This window comes from Erpetoichthys calabaricus, chromosome 5 (assembly GCF_900747795.2).
Source record: "Erpetoichthys calabaricus chromosome 5, fErpCal1.3, whole genome shotgun sequence".
NCBI classification, from domain to species: Eukaryota; Metazoa; Chordata; class Cladistia; order Polypteriformes; family Polypteridae; genus Erpetoichthys; species Erpetoichthys calabaricus.
Genome location: NC_041398.2, coordinates 125706192 through 125727402, shown reverse-complemented (window position 1 = coordinate 125727402; position 21211 = coordinate 125706192). Strand labels below are relative to the sequence as shown.

Here is a 21211-nt window from a genome sequence, read left to right as displayed (position 1 = left end):
GAACGAAAAAGTTTTCCTGCAGCGCAGGGGTTTGGCTGATTTACTTTGGCCAAGGCAATCTTTATAGAATTCACCTTTGTACAAAGGTTGCAAATTGTCTTTCCTAGAAGTTTGCTTTCAACTGAGTAACCAGGGTGTATGTCATGCCTGACTGTTTCCTTGTACTCCTCTTTCGTATCCTGTGCAGACGTTCACTGTATCTGGGTGGGCTCTCTAAGGCACATTGTTAAGAGCGGCTACCTAAAACAGTGACTTGCTTGTTTGGATTTGCTTATTTTTTTGTATTTCACTCTGCAGTGTATTTTGATTGCAGCATGGTGGTACAGTGGTTACCAGTGCCACCACACCACTTCAGATGGCCGAGATAGAGTTTGGACATTCTCCCCTTGCCTGTGTGAGTTCTTCTCCAAGAATTCTGGCATCCTTTCTGCATCTCAAAGGCAGTAGATGGCAACTTGAAATGACTCCACTAAGAGTCATGATGAGAGATGGTGCCCCATCTGAGGTTGAGTTCCATAGGTAGGCTGCAGCTCCTCTCAAACCTGAATTGCAGAAGTAGCTACAGAAGATGGATGGTTGGAAGAAGTGAGTGTTGAATAAATCCATGCATTTTTTTTTATCAATGTATGATTATAAGAGTCTAAACCTGCTTCAAGTGACACAAGATTGGAACTAACTCAGTGGGAAGACACCCACAGAACACGACTACTCGCTGGAAATCAGCGCACAGCGACCAATGAACTGCAGATGTGCGGCAGGAAACCAGGTAACACACCAACATGTGTGGGCCACTTTAACTTTTAAGAAAAACACAGACAATGTCATCAAATAAACACCAAAAATACATAGACATGTTTAATACTGTATACAAGGAATTTTCTAATTAAATACAACAGCAGCACATGTCTGCCAAATAAATCTAAAGTATCAAAAAATCATATTCCTGATAAGCAGGAAATGTCAAATTCAAACTTGGGAGCAGAACATTAAACACTTCACTCAAATCAACAACTTTAACTTGAAATTTTCCAGTTTGTACTTTTTGAATTTTTCACATCATCGTTTATGGCCCTGTCCTTCTTTAATGTCCTCGATGACAGATTTTGGTGACTTCCAAGTATAGCAGTTAATATTTAGTGACCTCTTTTGCTATCAGCACATGACTGACACTAAGGCATAAGCACTATGCAGGATGTGACGTCACCAATCACAATCACCAAGTTAATTTGGTCATGCACAGACTAGTAATTACATTTTAGAGATGTGCGGAGTTGCTAAGTTTTTGTTAAGATGTATGAAACAACACATTTATGTAAGAAACTAGTTCAAGAATACATAAATTGTGATGAAAAAACACAGACTCGGGAGACAAAAATATAGGGGTGGTAACACTGCTTGCAGCAGATAATTCAAGTAACATCCACTTACAGAAAGCATTCCACTCTCTCTTGTAGTCTGACATTCTACGGTTTGATCTGCCTAAGATGGCAGCAATAATGAACTCCTGACCTTCAGCCTTGCAGTTCCAGATGTGAACATCTCAAGATATGCTGCCACTGTACACCTACATTGGCATATCAGTTATTTATGTCCATTTGAATTTTTAAACACAGTAAATTATTAGAATCTCTCTAGTGGAGTTAGTTAAAACTACAAACATCCTTTCTTTAATTTGTATGACAATCCCTCTTGGTTGAGTTTAGTCTTTTTGATCGCCTTGTACGATAAGTCCAGGTTATCTGGGTCTGACCCAAAGCTCTCAATCACAATAGGTGCAAATTTCTTGAGACTGGCTGGTGTCTCAGTTGACATCATTTACAACTGCCGTGAAGCATTTATTCTCCTGTCTGATGCACCTCTTTTTATTGGATTTGTGTAGTATCCTCTGAGAATGGCTATAATCCATGATAAATGTAGGCTTAACTTAAAACAAAGGTATTCTGCCCAACAGTCCATTCATTTTTCTCCACTAGCTTATTACAATTCAGAGCGCAGTTAGCCACTGTATTCTAGATGCGTCCTCTTTAGGCAACCAAACCCGGAACAGCAGTTGGTCATTGGACACACTCACTCTGTCAGTCATGGCGTCAGTGAACCTAACACATATGTCTCTGGGGACATCTGGTGATGGCTGTACTAAACAAAAAATATCCAAAATGAAAAAAGTAAGATCTACTACTTTGCTGATGATTAAGCTGGGCCTAAGGGCAGAGATACAAGGAGACAGAGGATTTGAAGGGCCGACCTTTAAGAACACTTTCAAGTAAAAGAAGAAGAGAAGAATCAGGTGAACATAGTGACAATATATTTACTGTCACACAGTTGGTGACCAGGTTTGGACTCTGATCTTGACCAACAAAACTAAAAAGACATATTTCAAAACATCTTATACTGTTCTGGGGTTATTTTAGGGTTAATTACTTACACGCTCAAAAGGATGAAGTAAATTTGGGTTTCCTCCAACATGCCAAAGTCATGCAGCCTACGCAATGGACTAGCATCCCAGCCAGAGCTGATCCTCTCTTATACTCGATGTTTGCCCCTTGACCCAGCAGTATCTGTAGAGGCCAGCACTGGGTGCAGCTTACCGAGTCTGATTCATGTCTTATTAAAGCCGTTGTTTAATCACAATGAGTGTTCTGAATGACATTACGGTAGGACTGTTGCTTCTCCACGGCGTTTTACCAAACCTGCTTTAGTTCAAAAATGTGAGTTCCTAAAAGTGCATGTTTGCTGTTTTGACATGTCTGTTATGCTCTCTGACTAAACAATTTTGAAACACTCTGTGTGGAATGAGCCCTGCAGAGGAACTGCACATTCTTTGTCACGTTTCACAGTCACTTGTTAAATTTAAAAAAGAGAAAAAAAACAAAGTACATGCACCCTAGTGGACCAGCATGTCACAATATTCACGCACAGCTTTGTTATGTTTCTTACATTGAATTAGTTCAAAATGCAAAGATTGAGGACAGTGACAAGAAAACACGACATCAGACTAACAATGGAGTCCAATCAATAACAGGAATCTGCTTACAATGAAAGCCTGCAGCGATCGCAGACGTCTGTGATCTGAGTTCAGTAGCGCCCTCCTGTAACAGAATACGTGACCTTGCAAATTCAGGACTGGATAGCCCCCTGCCCTCCAAGATTTTTACTTTGATCTGCATTGGCCAGTGATCTCACTTCACAGTGGCTCAAGAGCCAAGAAATGTCACGTTACCACACAGCCAAGCTTTAGGATTCTTTTTTTTTTTTTTTGGCCTAATGTGTTGTCCCATACAGGTTTTCACATTTGCATGGAAGGCTTTAGTAGTTCTCTCGTGTCATCAGAATCTTTAATCCCATGAGAAAGCTCCTCATTCCAAGTGCTGATTCAGTTGTCTGCTCAATGCAGTCCGACTTCCATTTCTCAAACGTTATTCCAGGCCGCCTCTGGACTTGTCTTTGGCATTCTCTCAGCACTTCTGGGTCTGCGTGAGCCTGCTGCATTAGAGAGGAAAATGATCAGAGGCAAGCAGCTGGGTCAGGGGACAGACAGGTAAGACCACCACCAGACACAAGCACACAATTTACAAGCCTGTACATAATTATAGATATGCTAGAGAGAGTTCCTGAAATATTCATGAGCCACAACCCTGATACAGACTTCCATATGTCATAAAACAGACACCCATGGAAAGAGGGGCAGCTGTGCTGAAAACAGTCGGAGATGAACAGCCACAGTATCTGAATACGTAAGTTGTAACAGACCCAAAGAGGGGACTGTCACAACTCCCAGATTTCTGTTAGTGACTATGGGGGCGCTCGGTCCTGTTATGCCTGTTTTCTGATAACTGAAATTTCTAGGTAGGCAGAACAATGCCTAGTGAGGAGCCACAAGAGATCAGATAGCTGATGTCCTTTAAGATGCCAGAGGTCTTGTCCTTTCTACTTTTAGAGAAAAAGAGTTAAGGCGGCTAGGAGGGCTTGCACTTTGAGACCAACACAATCACTGTGGAGGTATAGACATAGACAAATGTAGAGTGGGAAAAAGACAGAGAAGACTGGGCAATGCTGGCCCCTTAACGGTGACAGACAGCAGGGGTACTGTCTTGGAAATCTGGTCTTTAAGAACTAAATCAATCTGAGGGGCCAGTAGTCCTGTGTCTCTATAGCCAAAGTGGGCCATCCTTCACCCTGAAAGTGACTCAGGTTTGGGGTCAGGTTGGCGGGAATTATCGGACAAGAAGGCTCCCTGGAGATCAGAGTGAAAAGAGTCAATGAGGCAGGAGGTGAGACCGTGTACTTTGGCGTGGAGATTTTGAGGAGAGCAAGTGGGTGAGCCATACCGAGAATGGTCTGCAGGAGCTGAGGTTTTTTATTTGCAGTCTGTTGTACTTTTTCATTTTCCCTTTGTGCTCTGTGGGCCTTTTATTTTTATATATAATATAGTTATTGGCGTCAATGTGTATGTGGTGAGATGCTATAAGGGCACTCTGCGTTTACAGGCCGTACATAACTGACGATTTGTTTACTTAAGTTAATTGGCAATTCAGTTAATTGTGTTCTTGTTGCCCACCTCTCCCTTCTCCTCATATGTCCCCAGATTTAAATACATGGAGCTTGTACTGTAGTCCTCAACTTTTATTTCAGACTTTGAAAATGATTTAAAGAAACTGGGAGCTTTTATTTTTCTAACTTTCAAACTTGAAGTAAGAAGATTTGAAATAAAAAGCAGTAGGCATTCCTATATGATTATAATTCTGAGACCCTCTCTATCTCCAAATTCAATTTGGATATCCATCAATCAGTTTAACACATTTGATTTAAAAGTTCAATTACGTTTGCTTCTAGACACCATGATGTGATTAAGGATGTCTGGCTCTACACATATAATGCCAAACCGTTATTAACAAACCTATGATACTTTTTAATGGTACTTAAGATGGTGTGGCACAATGGCTATATGTGCTGCTTCATAGCTCAGATCCATACATTGCAATATGCAAGCCTGTGTAAATAATCTATTAACTTGCTGTATGTTACACTACATCACAACTAATCTGAAAATGCCTCCAAGGATTTAATACTACTGCATTTACATGCTCTCAAAGTATTCAAAGCTTTGCATTATGATGTTTCACTTTCCCAGTCCAACGACATGCAGGTTAGGTGCATTGGTGATTCTAAATTGTCCCTAGTGTGTGTGCGCGCCCTGCGGTGGGCTGGCGCCCTGCCTGGGGTTTGTTTCCTGCCTTGCGCCCTGTGTTGGCTGGGATTGGCTTCAGCAGACCCCCGTGACCCCGTAGTTAGGATAGAGCGGGTTAGATAATGTATGGATGGGTGGATGGATGTTTCACTTTCCACTTCAGTGCATTCTCATGCATTTCCCATTAGACAGGTTGCTGTTGATTTCTTATTTGGTCTGCAAACAAAGTAATTAAAAAGAAACTATTTTTTTCAAGAAAAGAGCAAAGTAAACATATTAAATCTGCATTTCTGGCTGACTAGGTTATATTTTTTTATTTTATACAATTATCTGGGGTGCAAGTTTTCTCCCAAATTGTCTGACTGGTAGCACTGATATCACAGGGTGTGCAAGTGGCACTGCTGACTTTTTATTTCTGCCTGTGTGAAGCACAATGTGCCACCTTCCTTTCTGGGTTTTAACACAGGATTCAAAGACAGTTACTGTGAAGAAAGAGACTTGTGTGACACTGCGCTGAAAGAAGCTAAAAAACAAGGTACAACGTCAATCTAGAATAAGCCTACTGGGAAGTTTTTAGTCGAGTTTGTTTTGTATTATTCATTTTACTTCATTTTTTGAAATATAACCCTCATATCCATGTTTTTCAGTGGGTGCTTCCTTTTTGTGGTTGTGATTATGGCATGCTGCTGGGCAACGCGCCGTACCCCATGTAGCACTTGACGTCAGCATGCTCGTGTCCGAATGTTATGACTAAATTTCTGCTCTGATGTGTAGAAAATATATTAAAAAATGTATCAGAGAATTTCTGGTTTTGACTTTCTGACTTTGTTTCTTGGTTTGTGTGTTGGCTTAGACAAACTATTGTGTGGATTTCATGTATGGCAGACCCTGTATTATTTTCTGATCATTCTTTTGCCTAAGCCAACCTAAGGTAATCTCTGCCACACACTAAAATAAATTCTTCGCCTGAATAGACAGCACCACCCACCTATATGGACTCACGAAAAACAGATGAGTAATATAATTCTAGCAACGGTGTAATCTACAACTGGTGTAGAGGTGAAACGGCAGGCAGTGCAAGAGGCCTCACAGCAAGTGGTGTGGCCTCAACGCCTAAAGCCCACGCTGATATGTTAAAATGTGAAAGAATCTGAATTAGCATGCAAGGAGCTTCAGTCAGTGCTTTAATTTATCCTGATATTAAAGTAGCAAATTCAGCTTGCAATATCACAAATAAGTACTAGACAAAGCACATTAGAATGCAGCACTTGGTTTAACTCTATGCCCAGATTTCATCCTATATTTCTTGGTGTCTTGAATATTTCTTGCTGCTGGTTTCAGAGCCATTTTCATGGTTCACCCAAGTTAGCTAGTCACCCTCCCAAAATAGTGCTATTCATTGGGCAAGAGTCCTGTCTTCATTTCAAAATGTACCTCCCACAAGGCTTTAATTTACTGTTTAGGATGTGCACTGACTGTTCTGGAAATAACTACTGAACAATATATTAACAAAAAAGCATGTGTTTTGAATGTTTTGAGTATACATTTAGATGACTAATGTAATGTAAAACTGATTGGTCGATTTTTTAAATTTTTTTTCACTCCATGGATATTTTTCACATCATTTACTATTGTACAGCATTGATCGCTATTATCCTGTATTATTCCGTAATGTTTTTTTTTTTCTCCTTTCTGCATGAAAACACAACATTAAAATTTTTTTCTCAACAACCACTATAAAGTACATAGGTTAAATAAGATATACAGTGGTGTGAAAAACTATTTGCCCCCTTCCTGATTTCTTATTCTTTTGCATGTTTGTCACACAAAATGTTTCTGATCATCAAACACATTTAACCATTAGTCAAATATAACACAAGTAAACACAAAATGCAGTTTTTAAATGATGGTGTTTATTATTTAGGGAGAAAAAAAATCCAAACCTACATGGCCGTGTGTGAAAAAGTAATTGCCCCCTTGTTAAAAAATAACCTAACTGTGGTGTATCACACCTGAGTTCAATTTCCGTAGCCACCCCCAGGCCTGATTACTGCCACACCTGTTTCAATCAAGAAATCACTTAAATAGGAGCTGCCTGACACAGAGAAGTAGACCAAAAGCACCTCAAAAGCTAGACATCATGCCAAGATCCAAAGAAATTCAGGAACAAATGAGAACAGAAGTAATTGAGATCTATCAGTCTGGTAAAGGTTATAAAGCCATTTCTAAAGCTTTGGGACTCCAGCGAACCACAGTGAGAGCCATTATCCACAAATGGCAAAAACATGGAACAGTGGTGAACCTTCCCAGGAGTGGCCGGCCGACCAAAATTACCCCAAGAGCGCAGAGACGACTCATCAGAGAGGTCACAAAAGACCCCAGGACAACATCTAAAGAACTGCAGGCCTCACTTGCCTCAATTAAGGTCAGTGTTCACGACTCCACCATAAGAAAGAGACTGGGCAAAAACGGCCTGAATGGCAGATTTCCAAGACACAAACCACTGTTAAGCAAAAAGAACATTAGGGCTCGTCTCAATTTTGCTAAGAAACATCTCAATGATTGCCAAGACTTTTGGGAAAATACCTTGTGGACTGATGAGACAAAAGTTGAACTTTTTGGAAGGAAAATGTCCCGTTACATCTGGCGTAAAAGGAACACAGCATTTCAGAAAAAGAACATCATACCAACAGTAAAATATGGTGGTGGTAGTGTGATGGTCTGGGGTTGTTTTGCTGCTTCAGGACCTGGAAGGCTTGCTGTGATAGATGGAACCATGAATTCTACTGTCTACCAAAAAATCCTGAAGGAGAATGTCCGGCCATCTGTTCGTCAACTCAAGCTGAAGCGATCTTGGGTGCTGCAACAGGACAATGACCCAAAACACACCAGCAAATCCACCTCTGAATGGCTGAAGAAAAACAAAATGAAGACTTTGGAGTGGCCTAGTCAAAGTCCTGACCTGAATCCAATTGAGATGCTATGGCATGACCTTAAAAAGGCGGTTCATGCTAGAAAACCCTCAAATAAAGCTGAATTACAACAATTTTGCAAAGATGAGTGGGCCAAAATTCCTCCAGAGCGCTGTAAAAGACTCATTGCAAGTTATTGCAAACGCTTGATTGCAGTTATTGCTGCTAAGGGTGGCCCAACCAGTTATTAGGTTCAGGGGGCAATTACTTTTTCACACAGGGCCATGTAGGTTTGGATTTTTTTTTTTCCCTAAATAATAAAAACCACCATTTACAAACTGCATTTTGTGTTTACTTGTGTTATATTTGACTAATGGTTAAATGTGTTTGATGATCAGAAACATTTTGTGTGACAAACATACAAAAGAATAAGAAATCAGGAAGGGGGCAAATAGTTTTTCACACCACTGTATTAAAAAATCATTTTTGGTTATAGTATTTCTTTAATGTCTTCAGCTTTATGTAGATGCTAGCTGTGAAGGGTGCTGGTGTGTTTTTTATGAAACAGAACAGTAAACTGATGACATTTTACATACTAAATGTAGATGAAAACATTTTCTGTTGCTTGTCGCATGAAAGAGTTGAAGTGAATAACTGTGTGCCAGGTCTATTCTTCACTTCAATGTGAAATGAATTGGGACTGCAAAATGCTCACCTCTCAATTATCATCTGCTCGGTTTGAGTTCGCAAACTGAAGACAATTGAGAAGCCAATACCAGCAGCAATAAACCAGTCCAAAAAATATCAGTATTTCCAATGGCAATGGAAGATATTTGCTATTAGCAGTTCCAATACTTTTTAGAACATAAGGGGCCTCGTGCATAACGCCGTGCATAGAATTCACACTAAAACATGGCATACGGACAAAAGCAGAAATGTTTGTACGCACAAAAAAATCCAGATGCATAAATCTGTGCGTTCGCCAGCTTCCACGTTCTTCCGCTCAATAAATCCCGGTCAGCGTGAAAAGTAATGCACGTGCATGCGCCTGCTGCCACTCACCAAACTCCTCCTAGAATTACGCCTCTTTGAATATGTAAATCAATATAAATAACTTAAGCTCAGCGTTCTGTGAAAAGGCAATGGCAAAAGCACGGGGGGAAATAGAAGTATTTCAGCGAATACCAAGTGGAGGCAAGGAAAAACTTACTATTTGTTGGTTTAAACTGTGGTATAAACAACAAAAGGAAATTGATCGAGTGACATAGAGTGTCAGAGAAACTCGAAAGCTCAAGTTCACAAAGTCGCACAGTGCCAGAAATAAAAAAGATGTTGTCAGATATCAAAGTTGCCGTGAAAAGGCGAGTTGTAGCCCACCGTCTAAGTGTCATATGAAAACTTATTGGGGTAAAGAGAAAAGAAAAAAAAAAAAATAGGGAAATAGTAGGGGAAAAAAGCACGAAATGTTAACTTTAATCTCGAAATTTCCACTTTAATCACAGTTTATTTTGTCATTAAAGTAGAACATCATAAACTTCATCTTAAAATCGTTTAATTTACTAGTTTCTCAAATTCCATTGTAACCAAAGTAGCACGTTAAATGCTTTGTTTTGTATATGTTCTTCTATGTGCTCTATGTGTGTGAAACACTACATGCTTCTTAAATGGGCTTTCTCTTCCTCCGACAGGACACAATCTATTACATTCATGATATTACAGCTTTCTGAATAATTTAAATACTGAGATGTATACCTGATATCATTTTCATGATGATAAGAATTAAAGCATGTATTAAACATGGGAACACAGTGGCGCAGTGATAGTGATGAGCTGGCACCTCGTCCAAAGATTGTTCATGCCTCACGCAAGATGCTTGCTGTGCCATGTGTGACCTTCGATGAAATAATTTATTGCAGCAGTACTGTCTCTTTCAAACGTACTAACCCCCAATTTCTGTCCTTTCTTTTCTTTCTCCAAATACCCAATCGCCACACAATCAGCTCTGTAATAGATGTAAAGCCATCTGTAAGCTGAGAACACGGATTCTTCAAAACTTTTAAGGAACATTGAAATATCTTCGTAGTACATGTTTAATTATTCTATCCGTCTATCCTTCCAGTGTCGCGTCAGCACCAGCAAGAATACACCGCGAGGCAGGAACAATACGTGAACAGGGCGCCAGCTCCTTGCTAGCGCTGCGACACCGTGTCCTCACATGTTTAATTATTAAAAATATAGATTATTTAAATGAAGTTAACGTTTTATCTCTATAATGTAACAAACATATTTTGCTGCATTTCATCTTAAAAATATCGTCATCATATGTAAATAAGCACTTTATAAAATGGCTCAGGTTGTGCAATATTATAACCGTATCACAAGTTTACAGTGAGGTAATTGTACTTCTAAGTACAAACCGTTCTACAAGCAGCACTTGATGGACTGATTGAGTGCGTTTAGAGTTCATGGGATGAAACTGTTTCTGAACCGTGAGGTCAGTACAGGAAAGGCTCTGAAGCGTTTGTCAGATGAGAGCAGTTCAATGGACAGCATGGCTGAGGCAGAGTGTGCTTGATGCTGTATACCGATAATTCACTTTCCGATCAGCTGCTGTAGAGCTGTGATTCCACACTCAGATACAGTGATATAAATACTCCGAGTGGTGCAGTGAGAGTAATACGGGAAAAGATGATCCGCTGTGGCAACTTCTAACGGGAGCAGCTGAAAGAAGAAGAAGAAGAAGAAGAAGGTGCAGTGAGAGTAACAACACTAAAGCAGCTGTGGTATTTGGAATAGTTTGGCCATTCATAATGGACCATTATATTGTTACAGGTTAATTTCAATCAGATGCCTTAAACTAATAAACAAAATGTGGTTAATTTCAGTGTATATGAGAAAGCCGCGTCAGGGATGTGGATTTAAAAAAGGGAAACCACACTGGAACAAAAGTACTGCTTTGACACTGGGTGCCGCCAGTTTACAAAACCGAGCAGAGAATTTGCGTACACCAGGGTTTGAGCTACCATGAAAATGTACGTGGCTTTACAACAAGTTTAGGTTTTATACATCGTGATTTGAGCATGGAAACAGGAATACGCAACATATTTGTGCGATTATACATGAGGCCCCTGAACACTCAAAGAAAAAAAAAATTGACAAGAACAGGCCATTCAGCCCAGCAAAGCTTGACAATCCTATCCACTTGAATGCTCCAAAATTATATCAAGTCTAGTTTTGAGGGCCCCTAAAGTCGTACTGTCTGTGCTTTTCTATGTGGAAGAAAAATGTCATAATGTTTGTATGAAATTTATCTTAAAACAGGTTTCCAGTTGTGTCCCTCTGTTGTTGTTGAACTCATTTTAAAATAACAGTCTTGATCCATTGGACGAATTCCCCTCATCATTTTAAACATTTCAATCATGTCACCTCTTAATCTCGTTTTACTTAAACTGAAAAGGTTCAACTCCATCAATCGTTCCTCATAAGTCACCCACTGTAGCCCTGGAATCAGCCTAGTCGCTCTTCTCTGAAACTTTTCTAGTGCTGCTATGTCCTTTTTGTAGCCTGGAGATCAACACTGCATGCAATATTCCAGATGAGGCCTCACCAGTGCGTTATAAAACTTTGAGCATACCCTTCTTGGACCTGGCTCCACACATCAAGGCACTATATATATATATATATATATATATATATATATATAGCATTCTATTAAGCCTTCTTAATGGCTTGTCAGCAGTGTTTGGAAGTTGATAGTGACAAGGCCAATAGATCTCCTAAATCCTTCTCATAAGTTGTACTTTCAGACCTTCCATTGTGTATTCAAACCTAACATTTGTACTTCCTATGTGTACTGTATTTCTTTACATTTACTTACATTAAATTTCATCTGCCACAAATCTTCCCAAGCCTGTATGATGTCCAAGCTCTTCTGTAGTGTTTTAATGGATTCTAGATTATCTGCCAATCCACCTTGCTTGGTATCATCTGGGGCCTCATGTATAAACGGTGCATACGCACAGAAATGTTGCGTACGAACGTTTCCATGCTCAAATTGCGATGTATAAAACCTAAACTTGGCGTAAAGCCACGCACATTTCCACGGTACCTCATACCCTGGCGTACGCAATTTCTCCGCTCAGTTTTGCAGACTGGCGGCACCCAGCGTCAAAGCAGTGCTACTGTTCCTGTGTGGTCACCCTTTCTTTCTTAGACCCACATTCCAGACGCAGCTTTATAAATACACTGAAACTAACTGCATATTGTTTATTAGTGTAATGCATCTGATTGTAATTAACCTGCAGCAATATAATGGTCCAGGGAATAGCCATAGTATTCCAAATACCATAACTGCTTTAGCGTTGTTATTCTCAATGCATCTTCTTCTTCTTTCAGCTGCTCCCATTAAGGGTTGCCACAGCAGATCATCTTTTTCCATATTACTCTCACTACACCACTCGGAGTATTTATATCACTGTATCTGAGTGGGGAATCACAGCAGCAGCTGATTGGAAAGAGAATTATTGGTATACAGCATGAAGAAGACGCTGCCTGAACCACGGCAAAAAGTTTCAGAGACTTTCCTGTACGGACTTCGCGGTTTAGAAAAAGTTTCATCCCAAGAACTATAAATGCACTCAATCAGTCCATCAAGTGTTCCTTGTAGAACTGTTTGTACTTATAAGTACAATTACCTCACTGTAAACTTGCACTACAGTTATAATATTGCACAACCTGCACCACTTTATAAAGCGCGTATTTACATATGATGACGATATCATTTTTAAGATGAAATGCAGCAAAATATGTTGATTATATTTTACAGATAAAACTTTAACTTCATTTAAGTAATCTGTATTGTTAATAATTAGACATGTGAGGACACGGTGCCGCAGCGCTAGCTAGCTCAGGGATTGTTCCTGCATTGCGTTGTATTCTTGCTGGTGCTGACGCGACACTGGAAGGATAGACGGATAGAATAATTAAACATGTACTACGAACATATTTCAATGTTCCTTAAAAGTTTTGAAGAATCGGCGTTCTAAGCTTACAAATGGCTTCACGTCTATTACAGAGCTGATTGTGTGGCGATTGGGTATTTGGAGAAAGAAAAGTAAGGACCAGGAATTGGAGGTTAGTACATTTGAAAGAGACAGTACTTCTGTAATAAATTATTTCATCGAAGGTCGCGCATGGCACAGCAAGCCTCTTGCGTGAGACATGAACAAGCACTGCACCACCATGTTCCCATGTTTAATAACATGCTTTCATTCCTATCATCATGAAAAAGATATCACGTATACATCTCAGTATTTTAGTTTTTCAGACAGCTGTAATATCACGAATGTAATTATGTGTCCTGTCGGAGAAAGAGAAAGCCCGTTTAAGAAGCAGGTAGTGATTCACACACACAGAGCACATAGAAGATCAAATACAGAACAAAGCATTTGACGTGCTACTTTAGTTACAATGGGATTTGAGAAACTAGTAAATTAAACGATTTTAAGATGAAGTTTATGATGTTCTACTGTAATGGCATAATAAACTACGTGATTAAAGTGGAAATTTCGAGATTAAAGTTGACATTTCATGCTTTTTTCCCACTGTGTGCCTATTTTTATTGTCTGTACCCTAATAAGGTTTCATATGACACTCAGACGGTGGGCTATGACTCGCCTTTTCACGGCGACTTTGATATGTGATTTCATTTTTATTTTGGGCACTGTGCGACTTTGTGAACTTGAGCTTTCGTGTTTCTCCGACACACTGTCACTCGATCAACTTCCTTTTGTTGATTATACCACTGTTTAAACCAACAAATAGTACGTTTTTCCTTTGCCTCCACTTGGTATTCACTGAAATTCTTATATTTTCCCCCGTGCTTTTACCATTGTCTTTTCACAGAAGGCTATTTATATTGATTTGCATATTCAAAGAGACGTAATTTTGGGAGGAGCTGGGGCAGGACAGAAGGCGCGTGCACATGCGTTACTTTTCACACTGATCGGGATTTATGTAGCGGAAGAACGTGGAAGTTTGCGTATGTACAGATTCCTGCATCTGGATTTTTCTGTGTGTACGCACATTCCCGCTTTTGTGCTTATGCCATGTTATAGTGTGAGTTCTACGCACGGCGTTATACATGAGGCCCCTGGTAACTTAATCAGTTTGTTGCTTGTATTCATATCCAAATCATTTATCTATATTACAAACAGCAGCGGACCTAGCCATGATCTCTGAGGAACACCACTCTTTACTTCAACTGATTCTGATAAGAGTTCCTTGCACCATAACCCTCTGCTTCCCGTGTCTGAGCCAATTCAGCACCCATCTACTCACAACACCCTCTACTCCCACTTCTTTTAGTTTGATGCCCAACCTGTCACGTGGCACCTTATCAAATGCTTTCTGAAAGTCAAGATAAAGATCATATGCTCCAGTTTGATTGTATCCTTTGGTTGCTTGCTTATAGAATTCCAGCATGTTAGTAAAACATGACCTCCCTTGTCTGAACCCATGCTACCTGTTCAGTAAAACTCCTATTCTTGCCATGTGTTGCTCAATCTTATCTTTAATAATTCCTTCCATTAATTTTCCTGTGATGAATGTTAAACTTACTGGCCTATAGTTATTTGGATCTGCCTGGTCAAGTTTTTTTATACAACGGGATAATATTTGCAATTTTCTAGTCTTTTGAAATCTCCCCAGTGAGCAGTGACTTTCTAAAAATATATGTCATATTTATATATGTACTTGCTAGCTTCCTTAAGAACTTGAGGGTAAATATTACCTGGTCCTGGGCATTGGTGATTATTTAATCCAAGCAGCACTCCTCCCTCAGCAATTTACACAAATCCCATAGTGGTAAAACAGCATTGCTGCTAATATGCCCCTCGTGCATTAATTATAGGTAGAAAAAGGAAAGTAGTTGTAATAAAAAAATGCTTATTTGGTCAATGTAATTTTAGTATTCTATGCATTCAAATTTCATCTTACTTTCACTGATCATTTTTTGAATAAAATATTTAGAGTAATATGTCCCTTAAAACAGCCCCCAAATTAAAATCCCAATATTTGACAGCAGTTCTGTGCCATTTAGTTCACAGCCTTAACAAGTGGTGCTCTTCCGTGGTTTATTAGGTAACTGAGACTTTCTGTTATTATACAGTAAAGGTAACCATTACAGTGTTAAAAATGAAGCGAGGGATGTGATTGATGCTGCACTTCTTCTTAAGACTCCAAATGGTCCCGCAGTTAATATCATATTCTCTATTCCCAGAAACAACGCGGGCACATTATGTTAATTTAAATAGCTACAATAAGGGTATTTGTTCTACATGTGTTGCAGATTAAAAGACTATTCTGCCTTGCACGAAAGCAGATGGAATTGTAGTACAGGGATCAAGACGAGATCAATTCTAATTCTTGATTTAACCCTGTTCTTCATATGGGGTATAGCAAAATGAGGTCATCGAGGCATTCATTGTCTGCCATTCTCCTCAGCAGTGGCTTATTTTATAGATGCAGATGAATTCTCTTGCTTAAACTGATTCCACATTTTTAATGGTCTGAATTCACAATACCTTATTCCCACAGTGTGAGTTTTGTTTCTCCCACAAATATTAGAACAGACACTTGGATCAATTTCAAGCCTTTTAGATCACAGGTCTGTTCTCAGCTTTTTTTAAAATTGAGGGTTCATGTTAACATGACAAGTAAATATTATGTACGGCTCTTATTGCCGTAGATAAGGGCTGTGTACAGGGGATTACTGTAGTTTGCTTTGTGGATTCAGGTATCATGCTGATTAGCTCATACATTAACATTGTTTTATGAAGAGGTAGCTACCAACTATTCATCTCAATATGTTCCTATAAAAGCATGAGTTTTGGCTGGAGGAAATAAATGTATAGTATTTTTTCCAGGGCTCATGGAAAGGCCTAAATGAAATGGTAGACTTAACAAACTGGCCCTGTGAAAAGGACTTTCAACTTTAAATCACATAATCATCAGTTCATTTCTTACCATCAATTCTATGTGTGACCCCAAGCAAGTCAGTTCCACCACCTATATGCCAACTGAAATAACATGGGATGGGTTTCCCTCTAGAAATGTGCTGTATAATGTAAGGGCTGGCTGTTTGTCATAGGCTGTATGTCTCTGAATCAAGGATAGAGAAGCACACACTCTACTTAAACAAGGACACAAGGGTATCTGACAAAATAGGGGTTGCTGGGACAGAACAGATGCCATACTCGCCTTGTGTCTTCAAGGGGCTAAAAAACTAACAAATCTTGCATACCATGAGAAAGTCAATTTGGACAACAGTCCTGACTTTTTTTGCTCTCTGTGCCTTGTCAATGGTGTGAAATCACTCAATGTCTCACCCCTCTCTGTTTTTTGTTCTGACATGGAGAGGCTAGCTGCGAGCCATGGCCTCCCAATTCAGTAGCTGGAGGAAGTTTATCCAGTTAAGTCACAGGAGAACTTTCCTGCTCAAGTTGATGAAGTGGGGTCTCTGACTGTCTAACATAGCTTTAGGGTGGGTATCATATAACACAGTGGCAGGCTTGTGCTTTTTCTCTTGGCCTTGCTCTGTTCTACTTTCTCCTTACAAAACCTTTGTTTAGAAACTGATGATGATTTCACTACTTGCCTTATGTAAACTTGACTCTACATTCCAAACTGTAATTGTCAATCCATCCATTTTTGAACCTGCTCAAGTCAGATTCATAGCCACAGGTTGTCCAAGCCTACCCAAGGTAGTAATTGTCACAAACTGAGAGCGAGCACAGGATGGGGTGCCAGTCAACTGCAGGGAAATGTTAACGCTTGTCTGCAATCACAATGTCCATCTGAGTTTGAAACAGTAAAAACAGTGTGTTGACACTCTGCTGGGCATTAACTGATATATCATCAGCTCATGTTCATAGTTTTGTAAGTTTTAACAAATAATGTTCGAACAGAGAAACAAATACTGTTAATGATGTCTTTAGGATGTGGGAGAAAAAGTTGAGAGTATGTAAACTACACACAGACAGCGCAACAATTCAAACTCAAGACTCTGGAGCTGTGCTACCTACTCTCACTTCATTTACTTCTTCCATCTCACAATAAAAAAATCTGTTGTTACATATTCAAGCTTTTAAGGCACCATTACCTCCTCAACAATGAGCTTATTATATGCAGTCTGCTGTGGAGTGAAACAAGTTAATGTGCTGCTCGTACCATTTATTATACAGTGTGGCTAATGAAAAAGTCAAAACGTATAACTGCAGCTTGCAATACAGTCACATAACACCCCAACATCATGAAACGGCCATCAGATGCCCGGTTACACTATGGTTAAAATTAGAGTTTTGTGAGGGTTATCTGACTCAAAGGGTATTACAGTAATCCCTCGCTATATTGCGCTTCGCCTTTCGCGGCTTCACTCTATCGCGGATTTTATATGTAAGCATATTTAAATATATATCGCGGATTTTTCGCTGCTTCGCGGGTTTCTGCGGACAATGGGTCTTTTAATTTCTGGTACATGCTTCCTCAGTTGGTTTGCCCAGTTGATTTCATACAAGGGACGCTATTGGCAGATGGCTGAGAAGCTACCCAGCTTACATTTTTCTGTCTCTCTTGCACTGACTTTCTCTGATCCTGACGTAGGGGGTGTGAGCAGGGGGGCTGTTCGCACACCTAGACGATACGGACGCTCGTCTAAAAATGCTGAAAGATTATCTTCATGTTGCTATCTTTTGTGCAGCTGCTTCCTGAAACGACATGCTGCCCAGTGCCTCGCATACTTAAAAGCTTGAAGGGCACGTATTGATTTTTGATTGAAAAACAAACTCTCTCTCTCTTTGTCTGCTCCTGATGGAGGGGGTGTGAGCTGCCGCCTTCAACAGCTTTGTGCGGTGCTTTGCATACTTAAAAGCAGCCCTATTGATTTGTTTGCTTTTCTCTATCTCTGTGACAGCCTGTGCTCCTGACACACACTCCTTTGAAGAGGAAGATATGTTTGCATTCTTTTAATTGTGAGACAGAACTGTCATCTCTGTCTTGTCATGGAGCACAGTTTAAACTTTTGAAAAAGAGACAAATGTTTGTTTGCAGTGTTTGAATAACGTTCCTGTCTCTCTACAACCTCCTGTGTTTCTGCGCAAATCTGTGACCCAAGCATGACAATATAAAAATAACTATATAAACATATGGTTTCTACTTCGCGGATTTTCTTATTTCGCGGGTGGCTCTGGAGCGCAACCCCCGCGATGGAGGAGGGATTACTGTACATGACCTATGTCATAGGTACCGCGAGCTACAGTTAGATCCAACTCAAAAAAATAGCTTTGCACATGGTAAGACGTCCAGCCCTGGTTTTAGCAGCAACAAATGTAGCCATGTGTCTGCCAGTGGTTTACTTTTATCATTTCTTTTACAGTATCTTTAGAGAAAACATTGTATTCATTGGAAGAGCATATTTTATTGTTGAGCTGTTTTTACAGGCTCCAAAGTATCTATCTATCTATCTATCTATCTATCTATCTATCTATCTATCTATCTATCTATCTATCTATCTATCTATCAAGTTTACACATTAGAGATTCTCAGAACAACATCCCACTGTGGGTGCTCCTGAGAAAAGCACAGTTGGTGAAAAGGTGCTGAACTACTGGGTCCATCTGCACCATTCAGGAAAGAAGACATCATAAGTCAACAAGGTGATGATCAAAACACACGAGCTAAGGTCTGTTTTCATGAGCATGTTATGGCGCATTGCTAGTGGTGGAGGCCATTTTCAGCAGAGCCTTTAACAATGGTCAGAAGCACTCTTTAGTAACACAATAATTCCAAAGTGTAATAAAACATTTGTTGTCCTTTAACTTCTAATCAAACTCTTAATGATGTTGAAGCTAAGATACTGTGGTATATTTGACAATGGGGAGTCACTTTGAGCATCATGTGTCCCCCTAGTGAGTGGTGGGTGATGAATGCAAATGAAACTGTTTCTTCTCTGTTTAATAGGAAGCCCTCCAAACTGAAGTCTTGACTACCTGGCCTGAAAGCAATATCAGAAAAATCTACTACTGGGAATGAAAAATCTGGACCACAAAGCCAGTACAACCAGAGTCAAGAGAACTTGGTTTATAATAAACTGGACCTCCCAACCAGAAGCAGACAGCTCACTTACCATAACCTTAAGACTCTGTTTGAGTCAGATGTCAGCCTGGTACGAAATTATGATTTTTCTTTTCAGTAGATTCAAGATTTGGACAGATATACAAACTGTTTAATTTAGAATGCCATGTTTTGGATTTTAACTTCCTCACTGTATTGGTCCAAAGAGAAACCGTTAAGGAAAGAATCTGAACTCTGCAGTAAGATATCTCACTAATGGTACTAATGTCTGTGTCCTTTGCTAATTTATGTGTCTTCAATGCACTATATGCTGAATGCCACTCAAATGTTTTGAGCTAATCTATCCTGATAAGCATTACATAAAAATGAACTGAGCTGCTGAAGTGCCACATTTTAGTTAATTTTTGGCTGGAACCTGCACAGCTCCTTTTGATATTTCACTTTTTACTTTTAATCCATTTGTTCTCAAGAGGTTTGAGCTGAAACCTATCCTTGGTAATGGTTTCCAGCTCCTCCCTGGCCAAATGAAAGATTTAATCCCTTCAGCATGTTCCGGGTATTCTCTAAGTGGGACAGGCCAAGTGTGGGAAGCACCCTGTGGCATCACAACTACATTGCAAAACACCTCATCTGGTTGCTCCCGTTCCAGCAGAGCAGTCCTTCTCACCCTAAAGCAGAAAGTGAGCCACAAAACCACATTTTGGCAGCTTCTGTTCATCATGTTTTCAAGGATACTTCCAAGCTTGCCCTGGTATCTTTCAGCAATGTGTTTTTGTATTTGCTGTGTTTTATTGTACTGAATCATTTTTATTTAATTTTTTACCGGTATCTTGCTCGCTTGTTTGCAAGTTTGTTACTTCACTATAAAAAATAAAGATGGAGTAGTAACTGGGGATCTCAATCACTCAGATTCAACATAATGTGATTTAACTAGAAAATAAATGCAAACTCATTAAATATAGAGAATTCTCACTCATGCAATATAAAACCTTACACATGAAACCGTGATTCAAGCACAGCACTTAACAGCGACTCTTCAGGCCGGGCCTGACACACTTATGTTATCATATCTGTACCTGGAAAGACTGGCACTTGTATTTCCTCCCTCGTCATCGGTGTCCCGTGAAAGGGCATGGCCTTTCTTGCAACAGGTGAATGTAGCCAAGAAGCCCATTCGAAAGCGCTTGTTCATAAAGCAGTAAATAATGGGGTTCACACAGGCTGAAGTGTAAGAGAGCAGCTGGATGAATGAAATGGGTGCTCCTGAGAGCAGTCTGCCAGCAGAATCCCGATCAAAGGCTTTCCAGGCATTGGCGCTGAATAAAGGTGTCCAGCAAATGAAGAACAGGATCACAATGACAATTAACATCCGGATTACTCTCTTTTTGGCCATCAGGTTGGCTGTTGAACTGTTGCTTCTCACCCTGTTGATCTTGAGGCTGCTGCTGCTGCTGGTCGTCACTGTCTGCATTTCCATTTTTTTTTTCTTGGGTTTTTGAAGATAGCATCCATCTCCATCATGCTGTTTGAAGCTGCTGGTGCTGAAGTTTCTCTCTGTAAGCATATGATAGGCTGACAATTAATACAACCAAGAAATGATTTTATATATAAAAAAGGAGGTAAGGAAGACAATTTGCCCATTACAAATAAACAATAGACAAGCCATCAATAAGCTGTTACATATTAAGCAATATACAGTAATTACATACCAGTCAGCTAAAGCAAAATGTATGCTAAACCATGACAGGCTGAGACAATAGTTACAGGTGGACACATCATGAACAAAAGCATTAACTTTTTTTTAATTCAACACTGAAGTGCTGATAGCGAGGTAGATGACTATACTGCTCATGGAATATACTGTACATTTCTCTCTAGCATCAAGGCACATAGGCTAGGGCAGTGGTCTGGAGTCCTGGAGGGCCACTGCCAGCCCTTTGTGAGCAGGGTGCTAGAAGACACAGACGCTCCTCAAAAAAAC

General features: G+C 39.8%; 1 protein-coding gene across 2 annotated transcripts in view; it reads right to left on the bottom strand.

Annotated features, from left to right (window-relative positions):
* Nucleotides 1-957: 957 nt before the first annotated feature.
* cckar (cholecystokinin A receptor) overlaps nt 958-21211 on the bottom strand; it is a 94702-nt gene continuing 74448 nt past the window's right edge. Inside the window, exons 5-7 of one of the 2 annotated variants that reach the window (XR_007935186.1) lie at nt 20307-20784; nt 3061-3483; nt 958-3029 (exon numbers count right to left, since the gene is read on the bottom strand). Coding sequence is in view for 1 of the 2 variants with exons in the window: in XM_028802008.2 (XP_028657841.1) it covers nt 3456-3483; nt 20307-20784 (506 nt within the window). In the remaining variant the exon portion in view is untranslated. Of the gene's footprint in view, nt 3484-20306; nt 20785-21211 lie in introns of both variants that reach the window. The other variant, XM_028802008.2, reaches the window with a different exon arrangement.